Here is a 21,669-nt window from a genome sequence, read left to right on the forward strand (position 1 = left end):
TTCCCCAATCTTCTTTTCCTTAAGTTTCTCCTTCCTGATCTTCTTTTCCCTAAACTTCTCCTTCCCGATTGATCTCTCCTCCCTAATTTCGTTTTTTCTCTGAATCACCTCTATAAAACCCCCTGTTCCTGCTGATGGGCAGAATTAAAACCTTTGGGACAGGAGTCCCTTGTGTTTTTCCTTTGCTAGAAAAGCAACAAATCTTCTTTTTCCTTTTTTTCTCAAGACCTTGCTTTGTTATTAGATTGGCATTGAGAAGGAGAACCAAGCTTTGGGTTACATAACTTCTAGTCATACTGAAAAATGAAAGCTTCCATTTTTTAATCTTTTCTATTTCTGCATTATTTCAATTTATCATTTTATATGTATGTACTATTTTAATTAGATTATAATAACAATAGAAATAACTTAAACACTATTCAGTTCTTAGCATTTTTGTTAGGTCTTTCTGCTTCAAAAATAAACCAACGTGGATGATTTGACTGAAAACAAGAGGAGGAGCTGATGTCATTGTTTAGATACGTTTATCAATTTGGAATGAAGAATTCATCAGACAACAGTGTTCACAAATATGTGAAAGAATGATGTGAGGGAGGAAGAATTCCTTACTGTGTGTACTTTAAACAGGAGTCATCTTCAGTCTTTTGCACTCCTTCCTGATGAATCATAACCTCAACTTTCACCATGTTCCACCATTGGCTGCACTCTCCCACCTACCTGCCTTTGGCTATGATTCACATATGCTTTCACCTTTTCACTTTATTCTGCCTCTAGAAGTTCTATAGTTATTTAAGGACTTGCTCACATCTTATATCTGCCTTAAGACTTTCCCATATTGTCCCCTGCCTATTATGTTCTATTACTTTAGTACTATTTTCATTTCTATTACTACACAAAGTATGAGTTATACTACAGTCTGTGTGTACATATGTGAATACATATTCCCTCTTGATTGTAAATTTCTATGAACTAGAATGTTTAATTTATCATGATTTTGGTATGGCATATTTATTTATTTATTTATCAAAGGACCTTTATTTATTTGTTTGTTTGTTTGTTTGTTTATTTATGGTTCTGAGAATTGAACCCAGTGCCCCACACATGCTAGGCAAGCGCTTTCACACTGAGCCACTGCCCTATCCCTGGCATGTTTTTTTTTTTTTTTTTTTACACATACTAAACCTCAAAGAGATGTTATCTGAGATGAATTAAAAGCATTTATGCATGTTATTTCTCTATAACCACCCTCATTCTAATCCTCCCATCTCAATAGGGTCAATTTTTTGCATTCACAAAGCAAAACAAAAGCAAAAGTCATAAAAATGGGAAGTTTATGTACAAAAATTCTCTTTTGGGCTGGGGATGTGGCTCAAGTGGTAGCATGCTCGCCTGGCATGCATGCGGCCCGGATTCGATCCTCAGCACCACATACAAACAAAGATATTGTGTCCACTGAAAACTAAAAAATAAATATTAAAATTCTCTCTCTCTCTCTCTCTCTCTCTCTCTCTCTCTTTAAAAAAAAAAAAAAAAAAGTTCTCTTTCCCTAATTGTACTCTGTGTCCTGCAAAAAAAAAAAACATTTCACTAGAACTCTCTCACTTTGTTCTTCTTTTCTTATCTGAGCCACTTTAAAATGACTCACTTAGAAACTCTTCCTGTTGAACTCAAGACAGTGGTCTAGATCATGAGGCTGACTTTACCATCGGAAACAGAAAGAAGGAAAAGAGAGAGAACTCAGCAAGTTGCTTAAAAATATTTCATGACTTCATTGTGGCTAAGTGTGGAGGTCAGTTAGGACTTCTGGGGACCTACAGATTGGTGCTGAAGATTTTAGCTACAGTCTTGGTTATTTGGTAAGAATACCTAAATTGATCTGATGCCTTGTGTTTAGCCTGCTTTGCTCATTGCAGATAAGGGTTATCATCTCCTACTTTCCTCTATTCCTTCCCCACCTTTTATTTCTCTTGTCTTATCCTTTGTCTGATTTTATTTTTCTAAATATTTCACATTCTAATTGTCTCTGCTTTTAACATCTTCATTCTGGAAATAATAGTGAATTTTTGTGCCATCCCCTCCAACTATTTTTTTTTGGGGGGGGGGCAGTAACCAGTGATTGAAACCAGGGGTTCTTAACTACAGAGTCATATTCCCAGTCCTTTTTATTTTTTATTATTTTTATTCTTTATTTTTGGGTACTGGGGATTGAACTCAGGGACACTCAACCTCTGAGCCACATTCCCAGCTCTATTTTGTATTTTATTTAGAGACAGGGTCTCACTGAGTTGCTTAGCACCTTGCTTTTACTGAAGCTGGCTTTGAACTTGCAGTCCTCCTGCCTCAGCCTCCAGAGCCACTGGAATTGCAGGTGTGCACCACCACACCCGGTTTATTTCTTATTTTGTGACAGGGTCTCACTAGGGTCCCACTAAGTTGCTGGCGCTGGCTTTGAACTTGCAATCCTCCTGCCTCAGCCTCCCAAGTCGCTGGAACTACAGGCATGCACCACTGTGCCTGGCTCATTTTTCACTCTTAAAGTGTCTATGTTTCCCCTCCTACTCTTTGATTCCAGTTTTCCCCATTAGTTTTGGGTTTTGTTTTTTTTTTAATCATTGATTATACACACTTATACACACACAGAAATTCTCATTCTATTTCCCAATGTTTTTTTCTTCTACTCTTCCCATTTCTTATTGCTACTGGCTCTGTCATTGTATCATTACTATTTGATTCTGGGATAAAATAGTTTTCCTTTACTTATCATAGATGAATTTTAGTTTCAGAATTTTATTCTTTTAATTACTATTGACCCCTTCTATAATAAAATCTAAGGGAAAAATTTTCTACTAATCTTAAACACAGTGGTATTTTTTAGCTAAAGCTTAAAGAACTGTAAAACATAATCTTGCTCTGAAGGACTTTTAAGGCTTGTCTCATATATACTTTCATTTCATGACAGATAATATGTGATGATATAGCTCATACAGATAACTTCCCTCATATTGGAATTTTGCGCTTTTCAACTCTTATTATTTCAGTTTGTGCAGTGCCCTTTACTAGAAATACCGTATGTTTTTTGCTTATGTGATGCTTTACAGTAAAAAGAAATTGGCCTGACACTCAGTGGACGTAGCATCTGAGAACCTCCTGAGTTGTGATTGTGTAAAAGTGACCTAATCTACTGAGTTTCAGTATCAAAAATTACAAAAGTAGAGAGAACTAGAGATGACTATTCAGTTTTCTTTCAGTCCTAGCAATCTATGACTTTATCCTTCTTTCATTGTTTTATGGATCTATGCATAAGTCTGTATGAATCTCTGCATAAATGGTGCAATAGATCAAGGTAGCTGCCATTCACAAGAGAGAGGGAAGAGCTCATGATAGGACTTGAATATTTGAGTAGAAAAGGCCACAGAAAGGAGAATGGGAATAATTTCTTTTTTTTTTTTTGTATTTTGTTGACTTGTTATTTTCACTTCTGCTAATCCTATATATCCCTTTAAAAATGTTTGTTTAACTCAGCAGAACTACTTTCAAGTCACGAAAAAATTTTGGGCCTCTATAAAAAGAAATGTAGAGTATTATTGTATCCAGTAAGAATTAGGAACTTAAAAAGGAAGTTAGAAGCAACAGCATAGGAATTAAGAAAGCAGCCATGGTAAGGATTAAATGGATAAGAATTACAATGTTGAATTTAGTTAAAGATAAAGAAAAAGCTAACCAGGCATATCTGTAATTCCAGAAGGCTGAGGCAGGAAGATCACGAATTCAAAGCCAGCCTCAACAACTTAACAAGGCCCTAAGCAACTTAGACCCTGTCTCAAAATAAAAAAGGGATAGACATGTGGCTCAGTGGTTAAGCACCCCTGAGTTCAAGCCCCAGTACCAAAAAACAAAGTCAACCCTAGGTGAGCACTCATCTGTTGAAGTTATATTTAGCCTTTATGTCATATAAGGTACTGAGTAAAATTCTGTGGAACAATTATTTATGCAGAAGACTATTTTTACCATCATGAAATTTAAGGCCAGAATGATAGATAAGACAGCCATGATCTTAATTGATAATTATAACACAAGATAAAAATGTGCCATTGCATAGAGAATATGAAAAAGGATTCAACGCACACAATCAATACGCTGAAGAATTAATTTCTAAATGGCATTATAAGAAATTATTTCAAGGAAGATATAATATTCGAGCTTGACCTTGAGGAATATGTAATATTTCAATAGGCAGAGATTAAGGATGGAGGAAAGAAGAGGCTAAATGAAAGACATAATTCCAGATAGAAGTAAACAGCACTAGCCAAGAAATAAGAAAACTGCATTAATTTGGAAGAATGAATCCTTTGGGAAAGTAGTGTACACTTACAGGAATGTTCAGAACCAGGAGAGAATAATGTCACAGAGGCCAAGAGAACACTGTTAAGGACTTAGCATACCGAATGACAAATTTTACCTTGTGGAGGATGAAGACAAACAGAGGTTTGGATTTGTTCTCTAGAAGTAATGGGGGCAGTATGTAAATTAAAAAGGTTAAGAAGGAAGTGGTCAGAACAATGTACCCCCAAAAGAGCCAACATCCTGGAAAAGAGAAACTATGCTAAATTAAGAAACTTAAGATATATAACACCCCATAGTAAAGTATGATTCTAGATTGGATATTGTCAGGGATAAATCTTTTTTTTTTTGAGACAGGGTCTAAGTTGCTGAGGCCGACTTTGANTTTTTTTTTTTTTTTGGTACCAGCGATTGAAGCCAGGGGCACTGAGCCACATCCCCAGTTCTTATTTGTATTTTATTTAGAGACAGGATCTCACTGAGGTGCTTGGGTCTCACCAAGTTACTAAGGCGTGGCTTTGAACTCAAGATCCTCCTACCTCAACATCCCAAGCCACTAGGATTACAAGCATGAGCTACCGTGCCAGCTCATTTTCTTAATTTTACTTGTCTGTTTCCAACTCTCTTCATGCCTATTTTCTGCTTTTGTAATAATAAAGCTATTTTCCCCAAATTTTACTCTAAAACACAAGAAAGAAATGATGAAAGCAGTCAATGCAAAGAGCATCAATAACTCTTGAGAAATCTGATAGTAAAAGAAGAAGTTATATCTGAAAGACAAAACCAAGTGGCGACTCCCTCTTTTTGTGATAGTTGAGTCCTTTAAAAGTCTGCTTAAGGAAATGGATCCAACTTCTGCCATCAGAGAAATTAAAATAAATAAATTTAAAATTTTTCATATCATTTCATATCATTTTAGATTGTGAAGCTTCCAAAAGCCTTTTCATTAACACAGGTTGGGGACCACAAGTTCCAGAAGTTTTTGTTTACTTATTTAGCTTACTTATTTGTTTAAAAAAAAAAAAAAATATATATATTGTAAATGGACACAATACCTTTATTTTGTTTATTAATTTTTTTAATGTGGTGCTGAGGATTGAACCCAGTGCCTCACATGTGAGGCAAGCGCTCTACTGCTGAGCCACAACCCAGCCCCTACTTGTTTGTTTTTGGGGACATGAAGCATGGAGTGAGTCAGTGGAAAATGAGAGATAAAAGTACCAAAAAAAAAAAAAAAGAATCATAAATTTGCATTGATATGGACTTCTAAGTGAAGTTGATATTTTGATACACATTCAAATCTATCCAGCAGATTTTAAACTGTCAGAAAATGTTTTTGTGTGGTTTAGTATGAAGTCAACTATTATGGTTTGGATATGTGGTGTCCTCCAACAGCTCATGTGTGAGACAATGCAAGAATGTTCAGAGATGAAATGATTAGGTTATGAGAGTTGTGACCAAATCAGTGGATTAATTCACTTTTCTGGATTAACTGGATTCAGGCAGATAAGGTGTGGTTGAAGGAAGTAGGTCTCTGAGGGCATGCCTTGGAATTTATATTTTGACTCTGGTGAATGGAGTAGTCTCTTTCCTCCCCTCCCCTCTCATCCCCTCTCCTCTCCTTCCTGATTGCCATGTCCTGAGCTGCTTTCCTCTGCCATGAAATTTTGCCTCACCTCTGAAACCATAAGCCAAAACAAACTTCTCCCTAAATTGTTCTTTGTCGGGTCTTTTGGTCACAGTGATGCAAAGATGCCTAAAACATCAAGGAATATAAACAAAAACATGTGAGGGCCTTCTGGCTTTGCGGTGCCACATCATTATGTAGGCAGGTTAGGATTTTAAGAATACACATTTTACAAAGATACTGTTAGTTATAACATTTCTTTCATCTTTTTGCAGAAGTTTAGCAATGGAGTCATTCTCTGCTGAGACCAACTCAACTGACCCACTCTCCCAGCCTTTGTATGAACCCCAAATAATTCTCTCCATGGTCATTCTTGGCCTCACTTTTTTATTAGGATTGCCAGGCAATGGGCTGGTGTTGTGGGTGGCTGGCCTAAAGATGCAGCGGACAGTGAACACAGTTTGGTTTCTTCATCTCACCCTGGCAGATTTTCTTTGCTGCCTCTCTTTGCCCTTCTCCCTGGCTCATTTAGCTCTCCATGGATACTGGCCCTATGGCAGGTTCCTATGCAAGCTTATCCCCTCCATCATCATCCTCAACATGTCTGCCAGTGTCTTCCTGCTTACTGCCATTAGCGTGGACCGATGTCTGATGGTACTCAAGCCAATCTGGTGTCAGAATCATCGAAGAGTGAGGACAGCCTTCGCTATTTGTGGATGTATTTGGATGATGTCTTTTGCAATGTGTATTCCTGTGTTCATGCACCGGGAAACATTCACTGTAGACGATTATAAAATGTGTATATACAATTTTGATTTAACCAGCTCAGATTATTCGGATTACACCTATGATCCAGATGAATTAGAAAATGGGTCTTTCACCAACTCCATTGTTCAGCAGCCTGGAAAAATGGATGATAAGTTAAATTCTTCCTCTTTCCAAGCAAACAATTATCCTTGGACAGCCCCCACCATCCTCCAATCTCAAACACTTCGAAGACATTCTGGAGATTTGATCCCTGGGGAGTCAGCAAGATTATCCAGTCAACATCCATCTTACAATAATTTTAAGCCTCCTAATATTTCATCTGCAAGCCCCAGTGGGTTTCTCACTGAAGATCACAAAACCGATGTACTGCATAGCCCTAATAATTTTCTTCCTACTGATTTAGACCTCTACCCCAGGGCTTATGGTGATAACTTATATGAGCCTGAGGAATCACAAGATTTCCAGGATTATAATTTAAGCCAATTTCCTGGTGACAGTCAAGTGCAAAAAACTATGATGATAATAACCATTACAAGGTTAGTGTTGGGTTTCTTGCTGCCTTTTATTATCATAGTGTGCTGTTACAGCATCATCGTTTTTCGAATGCGACGAAGCCAACTGACAAAGTCTCGGAACAAAACTTTCCGAGTGACCGTGATGGTGGTGACTGTATTTCTTGTCTGCTGGACCCCATACCATATTATTGGAGTCCTATTACTGGTTATTAACCCAGGATCTTCCTTGAGAGGAACTCTATTATCCTGGGACAATGTGGCCCTTGCTCTAGCATCTGCCAATAGTTGTTTCAATCCCTTCCTCTATGCCCTCTTGGGGAAAGATTTTAGGAAGAAAGCAAAGCAGTCTGTGAAGGGTATTCTGGAGGCAGCCTTCAGTGAGGAACTCACACACTCTACCAGTTGTTTCCAAAACAAAGTCTTTACAGAAAGAAACAGCATCAGCACAGGTGTGTGAAAATACAGAGCAACCTACCTAAGTAGATGTCTTTAGGTGAGTATTTGTAAAAGAATGAGGGATTATGACAAGCAGGAGACTTCAGAAATCATCAAATAATCAATCTAGCAATTCTCAAAGTGTGGTCTCAAATTACTGGCATCAGCATCTACTGGAATGGAAACTTGTTAGAAATTCAATACTCAAGGTTCCATGGATGAATCAGAATCTCTGGGAGATGAGGCCCATTGTTTTAACAGGCCCTCTTGCTTCTCATTAACACCAAATTGGAGAATCATTATAAAAATTAGTGTATTTCTATCCCTAAGCCATGTGAGATAAATAAGAATCTAGTCTTTTTTTGTGTGTGTGTGTGTGGGGGGGGGGGTTTACAGGGAATTTAGCCCAGAGGTGCTTTACCAGTGAGGTATATTCTCCCAGCCCCCAATTTTTTTTTCTTGAGACAGGGTTTTATTAAATTGCTTAGGGCCTCACTAATTTGCTGAGGCTGGCTTTGAACTTGCAGTCCTCCTGCCTCAGCCTCCTGAGTAACTGAAATTAAAGGCATGCACTACTATGCCCAGCCTACTCTATTTTTAACTGTTTCCATCACTAAGTTTTTTCTTTAGCATTATCTAAATCCTTTTCCATATTACCAACCTAAGACCATTTCTTCTTGTCTTACATGAATGGAAGATAATCAGTTATTCTATATGGCTTTGTTATGATGTTGGTGGTGACAGTTTTCAATGAAAATAAGTTGCAGAAAGAAAAAGCATGTGAAAACAAGGAGTTATGCGCCTGAGTCTGGAGCAGAGTACAATGCCAGATGTCTGCTGCTGGGAATACCCCTGATACAGGATACAGGAAGTCAAAGTTTCCAAGATTACCACTAAAGAGCATCTAGAATACATCTAAAAACTTACTTATGAAATATTATGGAAACTGTGGTTTGGGGAGTTCTCTATTTGTTGATTCTATCTGCCTACTGATAAAACCATCTATCTTCATTCCTTTTTAATTTCTTAATTCCTTATTGTTCCCCTGCCTCTTAATCTTCTTTCACATAAGACTTTGTGCTTCACATAACTCCTGATTCTTTAAGGTTCTAATTAGTCTGCTTGCCCCAAATTAACAGTTTTCAAGGAACTCATTTCAAATGAAAGGAGGAAGAGAAGGGAGGATGGAGCAGCATATCTTTGATTCACTGAAAAATGACTGAGAACCCTGACAGGAATACCATCAAAAAAGTGTTTTAAACATGGCTCCAGGTCTCTTTCATGCCCAAATTACCAGATATAGCTTTTAAGTATCTATTATTATTTTGCTACCAGGGATTGAAACCAGAGGTGATTAACCACTGAGTCACATCCACAGCCCTTTTTATTTCTGGACATAGGATCTCTTGAAGTTGGTTAGGGCCTCGGTAAGTTGCTGAGGCTTTTGAATACACAATTCTCCTGCCTCAGCCTCCGGGGCCCCTGGGATTACAGGGGTGTGCTACCATGCCCACCAGCATTTAAGTTTTTAAAATTAATCTTTATATTTACCAAGTAATAGTAATATACACATTTAATTATTAAAGAATTTAAAGATTATAATAAAATGAGGCCTTCTATTCCATTGCCCAATAACTCGCAACTCCCACTTTCATTTCCCAGAGATAACCCTTGTAACAATTTTAGATATTTCTCCTGATATTGACCATGTTCCTAAGTAATATGCTTTTGTAGCTGTTTTTGTAGACATGATAAAATGACTTCTTGTTTTAAAAGATGAAGGTTTTTATCCAGATATCTTCCTATTTCTAAAATAGTTTATTCAACATGCCAACTTTCATAATTTGCTCACGATCACAAATTTTTCTTCTAATTTGCCTATATATTCCAACAACTTATATAGCTTTCCTTATTTTTTTTAAAAAATTTATGAACACATATTAATTGTACATATTAATGGGGTTTGCTGTGATATTTCCATACACGCATACAGAATGCACTGATCAAATCCAACCACTCTTTTCCCATCACACCCCCCCACCACACCTCACACACACACCCTTCCCAATTTCTATAGTAATTATAACTTTCAGATCAACTTTTTAACCACTACCTATGAGACAGAATATGTAGTACTTGTCTTTCTATGCATAGCTTATTTCCCTTAACATAATGTCTTTCAGTTCCATTCCATTTTGCTGCAAATGACAGGATTTCATTTCTCTTTATGACTGAAAAATACTCTATTGTATATGTATACCACATTGTCTTTATCCATTCAATTGTCAATGGGCATCTAGACTGATTCCATATCTTAGCTATTGTGAATAGTACCACAGTAAACCTTCTTTGGTTTTTAAAAAGCATTTTTTCAATTCCTGCCACCTTTTCTTTCCTCTGTGTATTTCATCATGTTAAACCTTTGAAATTTTGGCTTGTTTGTACTACAACATAGCATTTTATTTTATTTTTTAAGCAAAGCTTTTCTTCATTTAAAAGGGGGGTGAAAAACAACAAAACTATACAGTAATCTTTCCTCATGTTCATTGCACAAAATGAGTTCTACTAGAACTTTGACACTCTGGTCATTTTTACAATTTTAAATCTCAACTTTAAAAAATGTTTTCCTATTCCAAAAATCTCTCATAACTTTTTTTTAAGATGGTGTAGAAACAGTATTTCTGCACAATTCATTGGAATTTTCTTTGTTATTAAAATATCTTCTCTCATAGCATTTTAGACTTTTAAGAATGATTTGCTCAATAATTAAGGTAAGGGTCTAGACTACAAATTTGTTGTAAAATACTGTGCAGAAAAATTTCAAACCACTTGGAATTTTTTGTTTGTGAGGAAATAATGTCTGACCTGATGTAAGATTTGCAGTAATAGCTTTTCAATTTAATTTGCTTATGTATTTCATGTGAATAAATTTTTTTGCCCCTGGTTCCTTTCAAGTGTCAGAAATTCATGCATCCTTTAAATGGACACTAAAAGGTGGGCCTACTCCACCCATGAACCTGCAAGGGGTTACTGACTCTCCCAACAAAAGTTCACTACATTTAATAGCATTTAAAAAAAGGACTGTTAAAGGCATTAAAAAAAAAAAAAAAAAAAAAGGTCAACTAATGAAACCCAGTGGTGAGGTGTGGGAAAGAGACAAAGGACAACTGAAACCAAAGCCTTTCACATTTCTCCTGTTCTACCTGGCAAAAATAAATTGGAGACAAACACTAGTAAGATAAAACTGGAAACATTTTTTTTTTTATTAAGAAAGCATGCAAAAAAAAAAAAACCCAAGAACAACAACATCGAATTGTGAGACCATATACCCCTTCCCAGCCTGCACCAATGCAAAGCATTATGGGTGGTATAAAGGACTCACCAGACCAGAAACATGGGGTTGAGGAGAGGAAACCTGGGATGGTTAGGTTGATACCAGACACTTGCTCCTTTTGTCCCTCTCCTCTGCTTTCTCCCTTATTTCCTCATTTAGGCAGTGAGCTCCTGTAATTTTCACACATCACCCAATACAACAACAATGACTATACTTCATGTCCAACAATGCTGGACCAATAATAAAAAGTAGTATTCTTTCCATTTCATGGAGGGAAAGGGAAATTGAGGCCCAATGGGAGTCAGATTTGTCCTGTACCATTTAGCAAGGCTGATTTTGGTGGAGAAAAGCTGGAATCTCAGGTGACCTACTGGCCAATCTCCAGTCCCAGCCCCAAACTTCAGTTACTCTGGCTGACCACCGGGATTCTTAATGAAACTAGTTTTCAGAAGACACAGATGAACAAGGGGCATTTGTGTGTATGATTTAGCCTACCCTTCCTAACTCTGTATGGAACCGAGTAGAAAGGGGTTTTAGAAAAGAGGAGTGTTAATCTGTAAAGAAAGAATCTTGGGGAGAACTGAAGGGAAATTATATGTAGGGTGTACCTTGAATGGAAGGAATAAGGAAGAGATGCCTAACATAGGGACACCAGGCAAAGGCATTTTGCCTCCCTCTATAAGAAATGCTCCTCTCCCTAATGGAAAATATTGTGTCATACTTCAACCTCACTAAGTACTCTCCAACACAATGAGGGATTCAATCTACTCTCATCCCCATTTATTTCTTACAAAGGCTTCAAAGAAATAAAGTGCTCTTTAGTTAACTGCCCTATCTTGCCCCTTTACTTCAGCCTCACTGAACTTCTCCAACAAACTCATATATAACCCCCTTCCAAAGAAAGGAAAGGGGTATATGAGGGGGAAAAGCAGGAGATTAGAAAGTCCAATATCTTGGAAAACATGGATAAATAAAAGGATATGAACAAACAGTAGAAATCATAAAGGGCTGTGTCCATTCCATACATTCTGTCCTGCAGCTTTCAGAAAGGGAAAATTCAGTGAAATAAAAATAGAAGTAAAATTGTTCTTCCCTCTCCTAACTCAAATGCAACAAGTTATATTAAATATATACTACGAACTTTGCAGCAATAAATCATGGCCGTCCCTTGTTGAAGGAGACAAGTTATCCCTGTAACTTCTTCTGGAAGTTGCCCTTGGTCCTCACTGAACTCTTTCTTCTAGATCATTTTCTCTCTTCTCCCAATTTCCTCCACCTGTCAAGAGGCTAATTGCAAAAGCTTTAGCCCTGATGATCTGTATTTCAAGAGTAGCATCTTCCTATATATATTAAATAAATGAAATATTCCCTATCCAAATCTATGCCAGCTCCTTTTTCCTCTCCCCACCCTCCACTACCAATTCTATAAGTGTGATTCTGCTATGATGCAGGAAAGAGATTCCCATATCATAACGAGGACATAATGAAACCCACAGTATGAATGCCTTACTTTTTCTTTCTTGAGACTCCCAGGAAATGAAGGAAGAAAACAAGATAGTTTAAATATTAGGGCAAACAACTAGAGCTCAAAATGATATTTGCTCCATGGGAAAAGGTAATGAAGGCAACCTATGAAAGTCAGAGCCATCGTTAATTTTCAGAGAGAATTATTTTTAAAAAGCCAAGATGACTAAGTTGAAATCATCTCCAAGAAGCTGAGCCTATGCTGAATAGTTGTCCTCATGTACAACCATAGAAGAAGAGTTCAAGCCAAGGCCAATCCAATTTCCTTAGAAAATGGGCTAGGAATAAGCCAATGAGAGCTTACATGACACAGCAATATATACCGTATTTCACACCGATTTATATTCACTTCTCCACAGTGTTCTACTCAACCCAATCCAGTCTCTAATTCCACTAAGATTTTATTGTCGCTCTCCTGAACCAGCATCCATCTTATCCTTGATGGGGAATGAGGATTGTCAGAAGAAGTAAGGATTGATGGGACAAAGGGTCAGAGATGAGCTCGGAAGACAGAATTAGCACCATTGAGTAAAACCTGCAAATTCATGGCTGCCAAGCAGTGTTTTAGACCCCTTCTACTCGACTGTGTGGACTCTCCAGTCCTGAGCTGAAATAGACAGGAACAGCAAACAACTTAAAGCTAGAAGGTGGGATTCGCATTGAGTTTCTCGAAGAGAAAGGTAAACAAAAAATTGAAGCCTTTCTCTACAGCTATCATGGCCTTGTCTTCCAACCTGATGACTTTAAATTAGCAAGGGGTAGACACAGTCCATGGTGTAGGAAAAGGAGATTGGGGACAGTATATAACCAATAATAATAATAATAATAATAACAAAAACAACATAATTAGAATAACAATAAACAAATTAGGGGAAAAACAGGAAGGACAAGAGAAAAATGAGGAAGGAAAAAGGGAATTATCTTCGGCAGCATCTTGCGGTGGCTTCTCTGACAGAAAGAACAAAAAGTGGATATATATCTATATACAAGCAGGAGAAGGGATGGGCTAGGGTTGCTCTTTCTTCATGGCCAGACTTAACCACCAGACCCGGGGCTGATGTCCACTCTATTAAGTGATCAAGTCCCAGTCGAAGTCATCAGGGATCTCCTCACTGGCACCAGGAGGTGGGACCGGTGGCCGAGGGACCATATGGTGTGCTGTCAGGAAGAAAGAAAGAGTAAAAGGAGACTGGATGAGAAGCTGCTCCATCAGTCTAGATGGAAAGTGCTCAGCTGGTGCAGCTATTACTTTATCAGGTTAGAGTTATTTTTGTTGCAGGCCACCACTTCAGTAAGAGCTTAGAAAATAAACTAGAGGAAGCTAGATTATATGACAATAAAATATCGTGCCATCAAAAATTATATTATGGTGCTGAGGATATAGCTCAGTTGGTAGAGTGCTTGCCTTGCACGCACAAAGCCCTGGGTTAAATTCCCAGCACCATACGCACAAAAATTATGAAGACTATCAGTAATGATAATATAATATACAATGTATTATTACATGAAAGAGCAGCACATAAATTTGAATTTATAAGCTGGGCACACTGGCACACCCCTGTAATCCCAGCTACTTAGGAAGCTGAAGCAGACAAATCACAAGTTCAAGGCCAGTCTGGATAACTTAGTGAAATTCTGTCTCAGAATAAAAAATAAGAAGGAATAAGAAGGGATGGATATGTAGCTCAGAGGTAGAGCTTCCCTGGGTTCAATACCTAGTACCACAAAAAGAAAAAAAAAGAGAGAGAGAGAAATAAGAAAAGAAATTTGTATTACATGGATAAAGAGTCAGATGTCACCACCAAAACTGAAAACATTAATGATTATATAGGATGACAAGAGTGATTTTCCTAAAATGTATTTAAATGTAAAGGACTTGTTCATTTTATACTATCTATGGCAATTCAGTGTCTCCCTCACTTACACGCCCACCATTAAAATTCAATCCCAGGCTAGGGGTATATCTCAGGAGGGAAGTGCTTACCTAACATGCATCAGGGCCTGGGCTCAATCCCTAACACCACAAAAATCAAAAAAGATAGTTTAATCTCAAGCCTCTGATATTACTCATCAGGTGACAGGAAAATAGCCACGTGCCCAAAGCAAGTATGTTTATACTAAAAAATTAATTTTATTTGCCTAAATAAATATATTTTCCATCTAGATTCTAAAGCTAGACATAAATATCCCACACATATCTCTTGCTTAAATTTATGCTTTTATTTTCTTTCATTATTGTAGTTACAAGTTAGTTTTAAAGTAAATCTAGGGCTGGGGGTATAGCTTAATAATAGAGTGCTTATCTAGCATGCACAAGGCCCTGGATTTTATTCCCAGCAGTGCTAAATTAAAAAATACATCAGACTTTTTAAAGTCTCCCCTGATATATCCCTCCTAGCAAGTAAGAAGCCTATCCCTATCTTTGGGACATGGGAATCATGACGGCTCACTCCCTTCTAGCAGGTGCAAGCACTAGGACAGAGGGCAGGCTGAGTCAGAAGAAAGCAATACAACTTAACAGGGAAGACAGCGCTCAGTTATTTCAGTGCTCAGTTGTAGTTAATACTTCAAGAGAGTGAAATACACTTTCTGGCTCTTACCTGGGCGATTATATCCTGCTGAGTCCTGGGTAGGGATTGGGTACATTGGTGATGGACCAGGGTAGAGGTGGGGGCCTTGTGGATGTCCATAGGAATTCACTACCAAAACAAGACAAGAGTTACTTGATCGGGGAATCACTGTACTCAACAAAACAGGGAGAAAAAATTTGCAGCTTTCTTCCCATCAATCTCTGTCTCCCTTCCCTGCCTTATTCTATAGATCCTGTGGGCATGAAGGCTTTCAACAAGTCATCAGTCCTCACCACCTAGGGTGAAAAAGAATGGATACTAAAAGTGTGAAATTTACTGAGACACAATTTGTAATGGGGACTTTCTCTAATAAATTTTCTCCTTTTTCATAAGTAATTTGATCTCCTAAACCAAGGTCTGAAAAGGACCAGTCTATTTTTTTTGCATTTTCAGGATTCACTGATTCAACAGTGATTCTTTTTTATCTTTTTCCCACCTTCCTTTTCATCATAGTCTCTATCTTGGAGCTTACTTTGTACAATACCTTGGTTCATGGCTGTCTCCTGTTTGCCACTGGTGAGGGCACAGGAGTCAGTAATCCGAGCAGGGGCTGGTGGCCGGTGGGAGCCCCCTTGAGGAGGCATGTGACCAGTCTGAGTTAGGAAGTGGTTGAGGGAGTCACACAGATTGGCAATGTGATGCTGGTCGAGGGTCCAGTTCTTCTGCTCTGCCTGTCGTAGACTCTCCATGAGTTCTACAAATAGGAAAGCAAGCAATGCTAACTTTGCAGAGGCACCAGAGTTCCTTCCAGACCCATCCCTATTTCACTGTTCCACCCACATCAAAAGTCAATACCACTGATGATATGTATTAACAATTCAATTTAAGTGCTCTACATTTTCAAGCTCCCATTCTGTTTGTTCCTTACTAAACTCTTATTATTATTTCCATCTTACCAATGAATAAAACAAACTTTCAAAGTGACTGAATGACTTAGCTTTGGTCACACTGTCAGGAAATGGTGACAAAACTACAAAATAGTGGCCCAGGGTTTCTAAATTCTAAGAGCCTTCTCTCTCTTAAAGATAAAACTGACTAGAAGAAATCATTGCCGTATTTTGAGTTGGGCAAAATTAATTTGAACACATTAACAATATTCATCTGTGTAATGTGGAGGGGAAATAATGAAACACTTCGAGTTTCACTTACCCACCCCTTTCTCATTCTATTGGATTTTTCTGCTTATTCTCTTCCTTCCAGTCATCATCCTTTAAGGACTAACCTGAGAACTGGGACTGCTCAATGCTGGACCAGTTAAGCCGATTCACCATCTTAAAGCTTTCCTTTAAGGAGTCAATATTGGAGCACCAATCAGGAGGAAAGGCTGTAAAGAAGAAAGTAGGCAGTGAGATAAAGTAAAAGTATAAGATAGCAGTCAACTGATAACAGACTGACTACATGCAAGAGTCTTGCACCTACACAGGTTACCAGTTGCATTACCAAGACATTTTTGGACTCTCCCTACCTGGTGATTTAAGTACAGCACAGATCATAGGCAGGAGAACATCAAAAAAACTCCTAAATGATTCACAAATATGGAAGGGAAATAATTAAATCCTTAATCTCCAAATCCTCCACAAAATAGAGCTGTGGGCAGCAACTTCAATATGCTCAGTTAAGCTCTTGGGAGACTGAGGCTAAAAGACTCACTACTGACTTCTTAACAAGTGCATCTCCATAGCAGGGTCGGAACTAGGGGCTCATTCACCCTTTCCTAAGCTTTCTCTACACCCTCTTTACTCACCAAAGCCAGTAGTGTTGATAGGTGCCTGGCCTTGTGCCTGCTGTTGTGGTGGTGGCTGCTGCTGGGCAGGGTGGGGATGGGGATGGTGCTGATGAGGATGGTAGCCCCCGTGCTGCAGTGTGGGAGGATGCATGGCCATCACAGGGGGAGGCCCATAGCTTTCAGGCCCAGTTTGCTTTGCCCCTGGTGGGGTACAACCATCAGGGCTTGGGGTATGCAGTGGAGGGGCGCCCCCCACAGTTGAGGGGCCCTGGGCTGGTGCCTGCTGCGACTGAGGCTGTGACTGTTGAGGAGGTGGCTGTGGCTGCGATGGCTGCTGCTGCTGCTGTTGAGTTGGCGGCGGCTGTTGCTGCTGATACATGTAGTAGTTGTTAGAAGGTGTCATGTCCCCCAGGAGAGACGAAAAGCCTGCAGGGTGAGGAAGAAGCAGGCATATGACTTAGGCAATGCATGTTTCCCTAAATGGGATTTTCTCTGGGTCAAGATAGGAGACCTCAGACAGAAACTATAGAATTAAAAGAAAAAGAGTATTCTGGGGTCCTCTGCCTATAATCCCAGCAATTTAGGAGGCTGAGGCAGGAAGATGGTGAGTTCAAAGCTGGCCTGGGCAACTTAAAATGACTCTGTATATCAAAACAAAAAAAAATAAAAATAAAAAAGGTTGGAGACATACCTCAGTAGTAGAGTGCCCCTGGGTTCAATCTCCAATGAAAAAAAAGAGAGGGGGGCTGGGGAAGGAGAGCAGGAGAGAGGGAGGAGGAAGAAAAAAAGAAAGAAACAAAGGAAGGAAGAAAGGACATAGTGTGGAACTGCAAGGATACCTGTGTCTCTCCTGGCAGATAACAGACAAGAAGGCAGTTAGGTTAGAGCAGGGCATTGTTAGTGTGGTGACTGCTTATATTTTAATTAAAAGATCAGTGTGTACAAAGTTTTTATACTATTTTTCAGGGATTTTGGTATAGGCCAGGAATCACGGTTTCAAAAATCAGATAGCAAGTGAAATTTAAAAAGTAAATTATAAGTAAAACTGAGCAACTGGGCATCTCTTTACTCCTCTACTGTTACTGCCTTCTTGATTTCACTACCAACAAATGGAGCTGGGGTGAAAAGCAGAATGGGAATGGATTCGCCTCCCAAGAAGACTAGACAGGGAAGATCTAGACTTCGGCTAGAGGCTTTTAGTCACAGCTGAACTTGAGTGAACACTTCGTTGTCCTCACTCCATCTAATATAATGTTTTACTTTGTTTCAGACATTTTCTCCAAACTCCCTCTCTCCAGTCAACGGACCACCTGAGTTGGATTAATTTCTCAAATAATTAATACAATCTTGGAACATACTATAGATACTGATCCCCTGGGATATAAAAAGAAAGAATTCATGATGATTAATATATATTTTCCAAAAAAATGACTTCTAACCAGTTGTTATCATTTTGTTAAGTCCCTGCAGCCTACAAAGGGCCACAGAAGGAGAAGGGATCTGCCTTACTTGAACTCATATCTCTCACCTCTACCTCTAGTTTCTTTTTCAAAAAATTCAGGAAATGCAGAGGGCTGAATGAGATGGTCTCTCAAGGAGACTCCCAATAACAACTCTTAAGTCATTCTCATGTGATAATTACAGAAATGTGCAAATGGTTAAGATATTAAGTGATATTAAAAAAGCATTATTAATTGTGTTAGGAATGATGGTAGCATGGTAAATAAATAAAGGAAAAGCCTTTATAGTTTGGCAACATATTACTGAAATTATATTTATGGATTGAATGAAACACTGTCTGGAAATTGCATGAAATTATTCTAATTTCAAAAAAACTGGGTGGTAAATAAAGCAAGCTTAACAAAATATTGGTAACTTAAAATTTGGGTGATGGAAGCATAGGGGTTTATTATACTATTCACTCTATTTAGCATATGTTGGAAAGTTTTCATTATAAGAATATAAATATAAATATAAATATACAATAATATAAAAATAAATTCTTATAATGAAATACAGGGACTCTTGGGGAGAGGATACTACTGCTGTCCCCTAGTGGTCATCCTCTAATTGACTTGCTCACAGCTATAAAATCCCCTATGGGCTTAGGATGTAGCTCAGGGGTGAGTGCTTGCCTAAAACAAATTGGCCAAGGGTTCCAGCCCAGCAACCAGAAAAAAAAAATTAATAATAATAATCATTGTCCCTGGTTCTAGACTGGGCAATCCTTCAACTCATTTTTTGAAGCTTACAATCCAGACTACTCTCTGAAACAGTTGTCCTATTCCAAACAGTTTTAGTTCCTGATATGTTAACTGTGAACAGTGATCAATCTCTTTGCATGCAAAGATAACAAATGAGGGAGAGAAGAGAATGTCATCACTTATACAAAAATGTAAGAGAATATAGGCACCCATCCCAACTCCAGACTCACCATGCTGCGAAGAAGAAGAGGACTTCTCCAGCATGGATTTATAGAGGTTGCGGAAGGACCAGCTTAGATCCTGAAAGTTGATCTCTGAGTAGGAGAATTTGAAGTCGTGGTTGGTGTTATAGAGGGGAGGGGGACCCTCAGAGCTTTCTCGGCTTGGAGCCCCTGATGCCACTGCTCCACCATCCACAGACCCTGTTCCCTGCAAAAACAGGTAAGAAAGTCCTGATCTGTGTCCCAGCTGAGGGAACAATACAACACTTTATGGTCACCAGGCTCTTCTGCCTATCCTCTTGTTCCTCTCATATATTCAGTGGAACAGCATCATTTTCTCCTTCTTTACTCATTGGTTGTTCTTGAGTCTGACCTCATTTTCCATTTCTTCTTTGACTGCCCTTTCCCTACATTACATTCATACCCTTCTTTTCTTAATCATGTTTTTTTTTTACTCCCCTTCCTCCTTCTCACCTTTTTCCCCCCTGATTTACCTGAAAGTTCTGTTATATCTTTCTCTTCCTCTCTTTCCCTCTTTGGACTTTCTCTTTTGCTTTACCCTTCTTTTCAACTTTATCTTCCTAACATCACAAATAATATGTAATTTTGAACAGAAACCTATCTGAAGCCACACAACCATCTACCCAGCTATCCATCCCTGTGGCCCCTACTACTTTTACTTCCTACCTGGCTATAGCTGGCCATAGATGTGGGGCTCTGAAGTGACATCTGAGGATTCCCCTCAGGAGGCAGCGAGGCTTCTCCACTCCCTGGAACACCTCCCCGTGGGCTCTTGCTTGCTTCCTGTTCTGGTGAGTCTTGGGATAGCTGAGGGTTGCAACAGAAAAGAAATCTGTAAGAAAAATTGAAATATCTTCCCCAAACCCATTGTCTCCCCTCTGCTGGCATTCATCTTAGCTTTGGAAAAGACTGAATATCCAGAAAAGGAGGTAGAAAGAGCAACTGACTCAGAAATGGCATCTTCCCAGGAAGAGGAAACTTACATCATCATCTGGAGGGTGTCTTCTCTTTCGGGAAATGTCAGGGCAGGTATCTATTGTCCAATAAGAGCCCTGGAAGAAGAACCCATCCCCACAGAGAAAAAAATAATTACCTATAGAAGTTCCCACTTTTGAAAACAGATAATCCAACAGCCATATTAAGAAATAGGCCTGGAGCTCAGGGGTGTAGCTCAATGCTAGAATGCTTACCTAGCCTGCATGAGGCTCTGGATTTGATGTCCAATAACAAGGAATGTGGGGGGATGAGGGGGGACAAGACTGAGCATTTACACAGATTATTGTTTTTTTCTTTGATATCAGGGTTTGAACTCAGGGGCACTCTACCACTAAGAGCTATACTTTAGTTCTTTTTAATTTTTATTTTGAGACAAAGTCTCACTAAGTTGCTGAGGCAAACTTGTGATCCTCCTTCTTTAGCATCCCAAATCACTGGGATTATAGGCTTACACCACCATGCCAACCTTCGAGACATTTACATAGAATCCTGAGGGCACTAGTATTAATGAGAAAGAGAACTGTCCTAAAAGCTCACTGTGTGTGCCAGAGGTAGTTCTGTGGTCCAAACACAGGCCTCAATTATTCTGAAGGGTTAGAAGTACAATATTTAGTGCAAAGAATGGCAAAATGGCCAGAGACAGTCATTCCCTTTCTTTGTGACCTGAGGCAAAACTCATCTGGCCTTTAGCATCTGCTTTTGCAAATTGGGAGAATGTTCCATCCCTTTTCTTATGAAAGTAAAAACTAGAGATTTTTTCCATAATTTTTTGTGTATAATAGTTGTACATAATGATGGGATTTGTTGTTATATATTCATACATGCATACAATATAAGAATATAACTTAGCCAATATAATTCCCCAGTACCTCCCCTTTCTCTCCCTTCTCCCTGCATTGGTCCCTTTACTCTGCTGATTTCATTTTCATTTTCATGAGACTCCACCAGCCTAGCCCTTTCCTTTTCCTTTCTAGCTTCCACATGAGAGAAAACATACAATCCTTGATCTTCCTAGTTTGACTTATTTCACTTAACATAATGCTCTCAAATTCCATCCATTTTCCTGCAAATGAAATAATTTCATTTTTCTTTATGAATAAAAAATTTGCTTCATAGCACATTTTTTAAATCCATTCATCTGTTGATGGTCACCTAGGCTGGTTCCATGGTTTGGCCATTGTGAATTGTGCTGCTATAAACATGGGTATGTATGTATCACTGTAGTATGATGATTTTAATTCTTCAGGATAAATACTAAGTAATGGTATAGCTGGGTCATATGGTAGTTCCATGCCTAGTCTTTTTTTTTTTTTTTTTTTTTTTTTTT

At 38.6% G+C, this 21,669-nt stretch overlaps 2 protein-coding genes across 5 annotated transcripts in view; one reads left to right on the top strand and one right to left on the bottom strand.

The window, feature by feature from the left end:
- The first annotated feature begins 1,643 nt into the window (after positions 1-1,643).
- On the top strand, positions 1,644-8,703 carry C3ar1 (complement C3a receptor 1). 3 transcript variants are annotated; one of them, XM_048787839.1, is made up of 3 exons: positions 1,644-1,856; positions 6,244-7,744; positions 8,384-8,703. In XM_048787839.1, exon 2 carries the CDS (start codon positions 6,254-6,256, stop codon positions 7,706-7,708), a length of 1,455 nt encoding a protein of 484 aa, XP_048643796.1. In that variant the 5' UTR covers positions 1,644-1,856; positions 6,244-6,253; the 3' UTR covers positions 7,709-7,744; positions 8,384-8,703. The 3 variants fall into 3 exon arrangements, with proteins under 3 accessions (XP_048643796.1, XP_048643797.1, XP_015362067.1); XM_048787840.1 differs by having other exon boundaries at positions 8,448-8,703; XM_015506581.2 differs by having other exon boundaries at positions 6,244-8,703.
- A 2,830-nt stretch (positions 8,704-11,533) lies between these two features.
- Foxj2 (forkhead box J2) overlaps positions 11,534-21,669 on the bottom strand; it is a 19,317-nt gene continuing 9,181 nt past the window's right edge. The window contains exons 4-11 of one of the 2 annotated variants that reach the window (XM_015506578.2): positions 20,330-20,398; positions 20,013-20,153; positions 19,335-19,533; positions 16,919-17,326; positions 16,397-16,498; positions 15,659-15,868; positions 15,145-15,243; positions 11,534-13,702 (exon numbers count right to left, since the gene is read on the bottom strand). In XM_015506578.2, coding sequence (XP_015362064.1) covers positions 13,614-13,702; positions 15,145-15,243; positions 15,659-15,868; positions 16,397-16,498; positions 16,919-17,326; positions 19,335-19,533; positions 20,013-20,153; positions 20,330-20,398 — 1,317 coding nt within the window. In that variant the 3' untranslated portion in view covers positions 11,534-13,613. Of the gene's footprint in view, positions 13,703-15,144; positions 15,244-15,646; positions 15,869-16,396; positions 16,499-16,918; positions 17,327-19,334; positions 19,534-20,012; positions 20,154-20,329; positions 20,399-21,669 lie in introns of both variants that reach the window. The other variant, XM_048787841.1, reaches the window with a different exon arrangement.

Source organism: Marmota marmota, unplaced genomic scaffold (genome assembly GCF_001458135.2).
Source record: "Marmota marmota marmota unplaced genomic scaffold, marMar, whole genome shotgun sequence".
Classification (NCBI taxonomy): domain Eukaryota; kingdom Metazoa; phylum Chordata; class Mammalia; order Rodentia; family Sciuridae; genus Marmota; species Marmota marmota.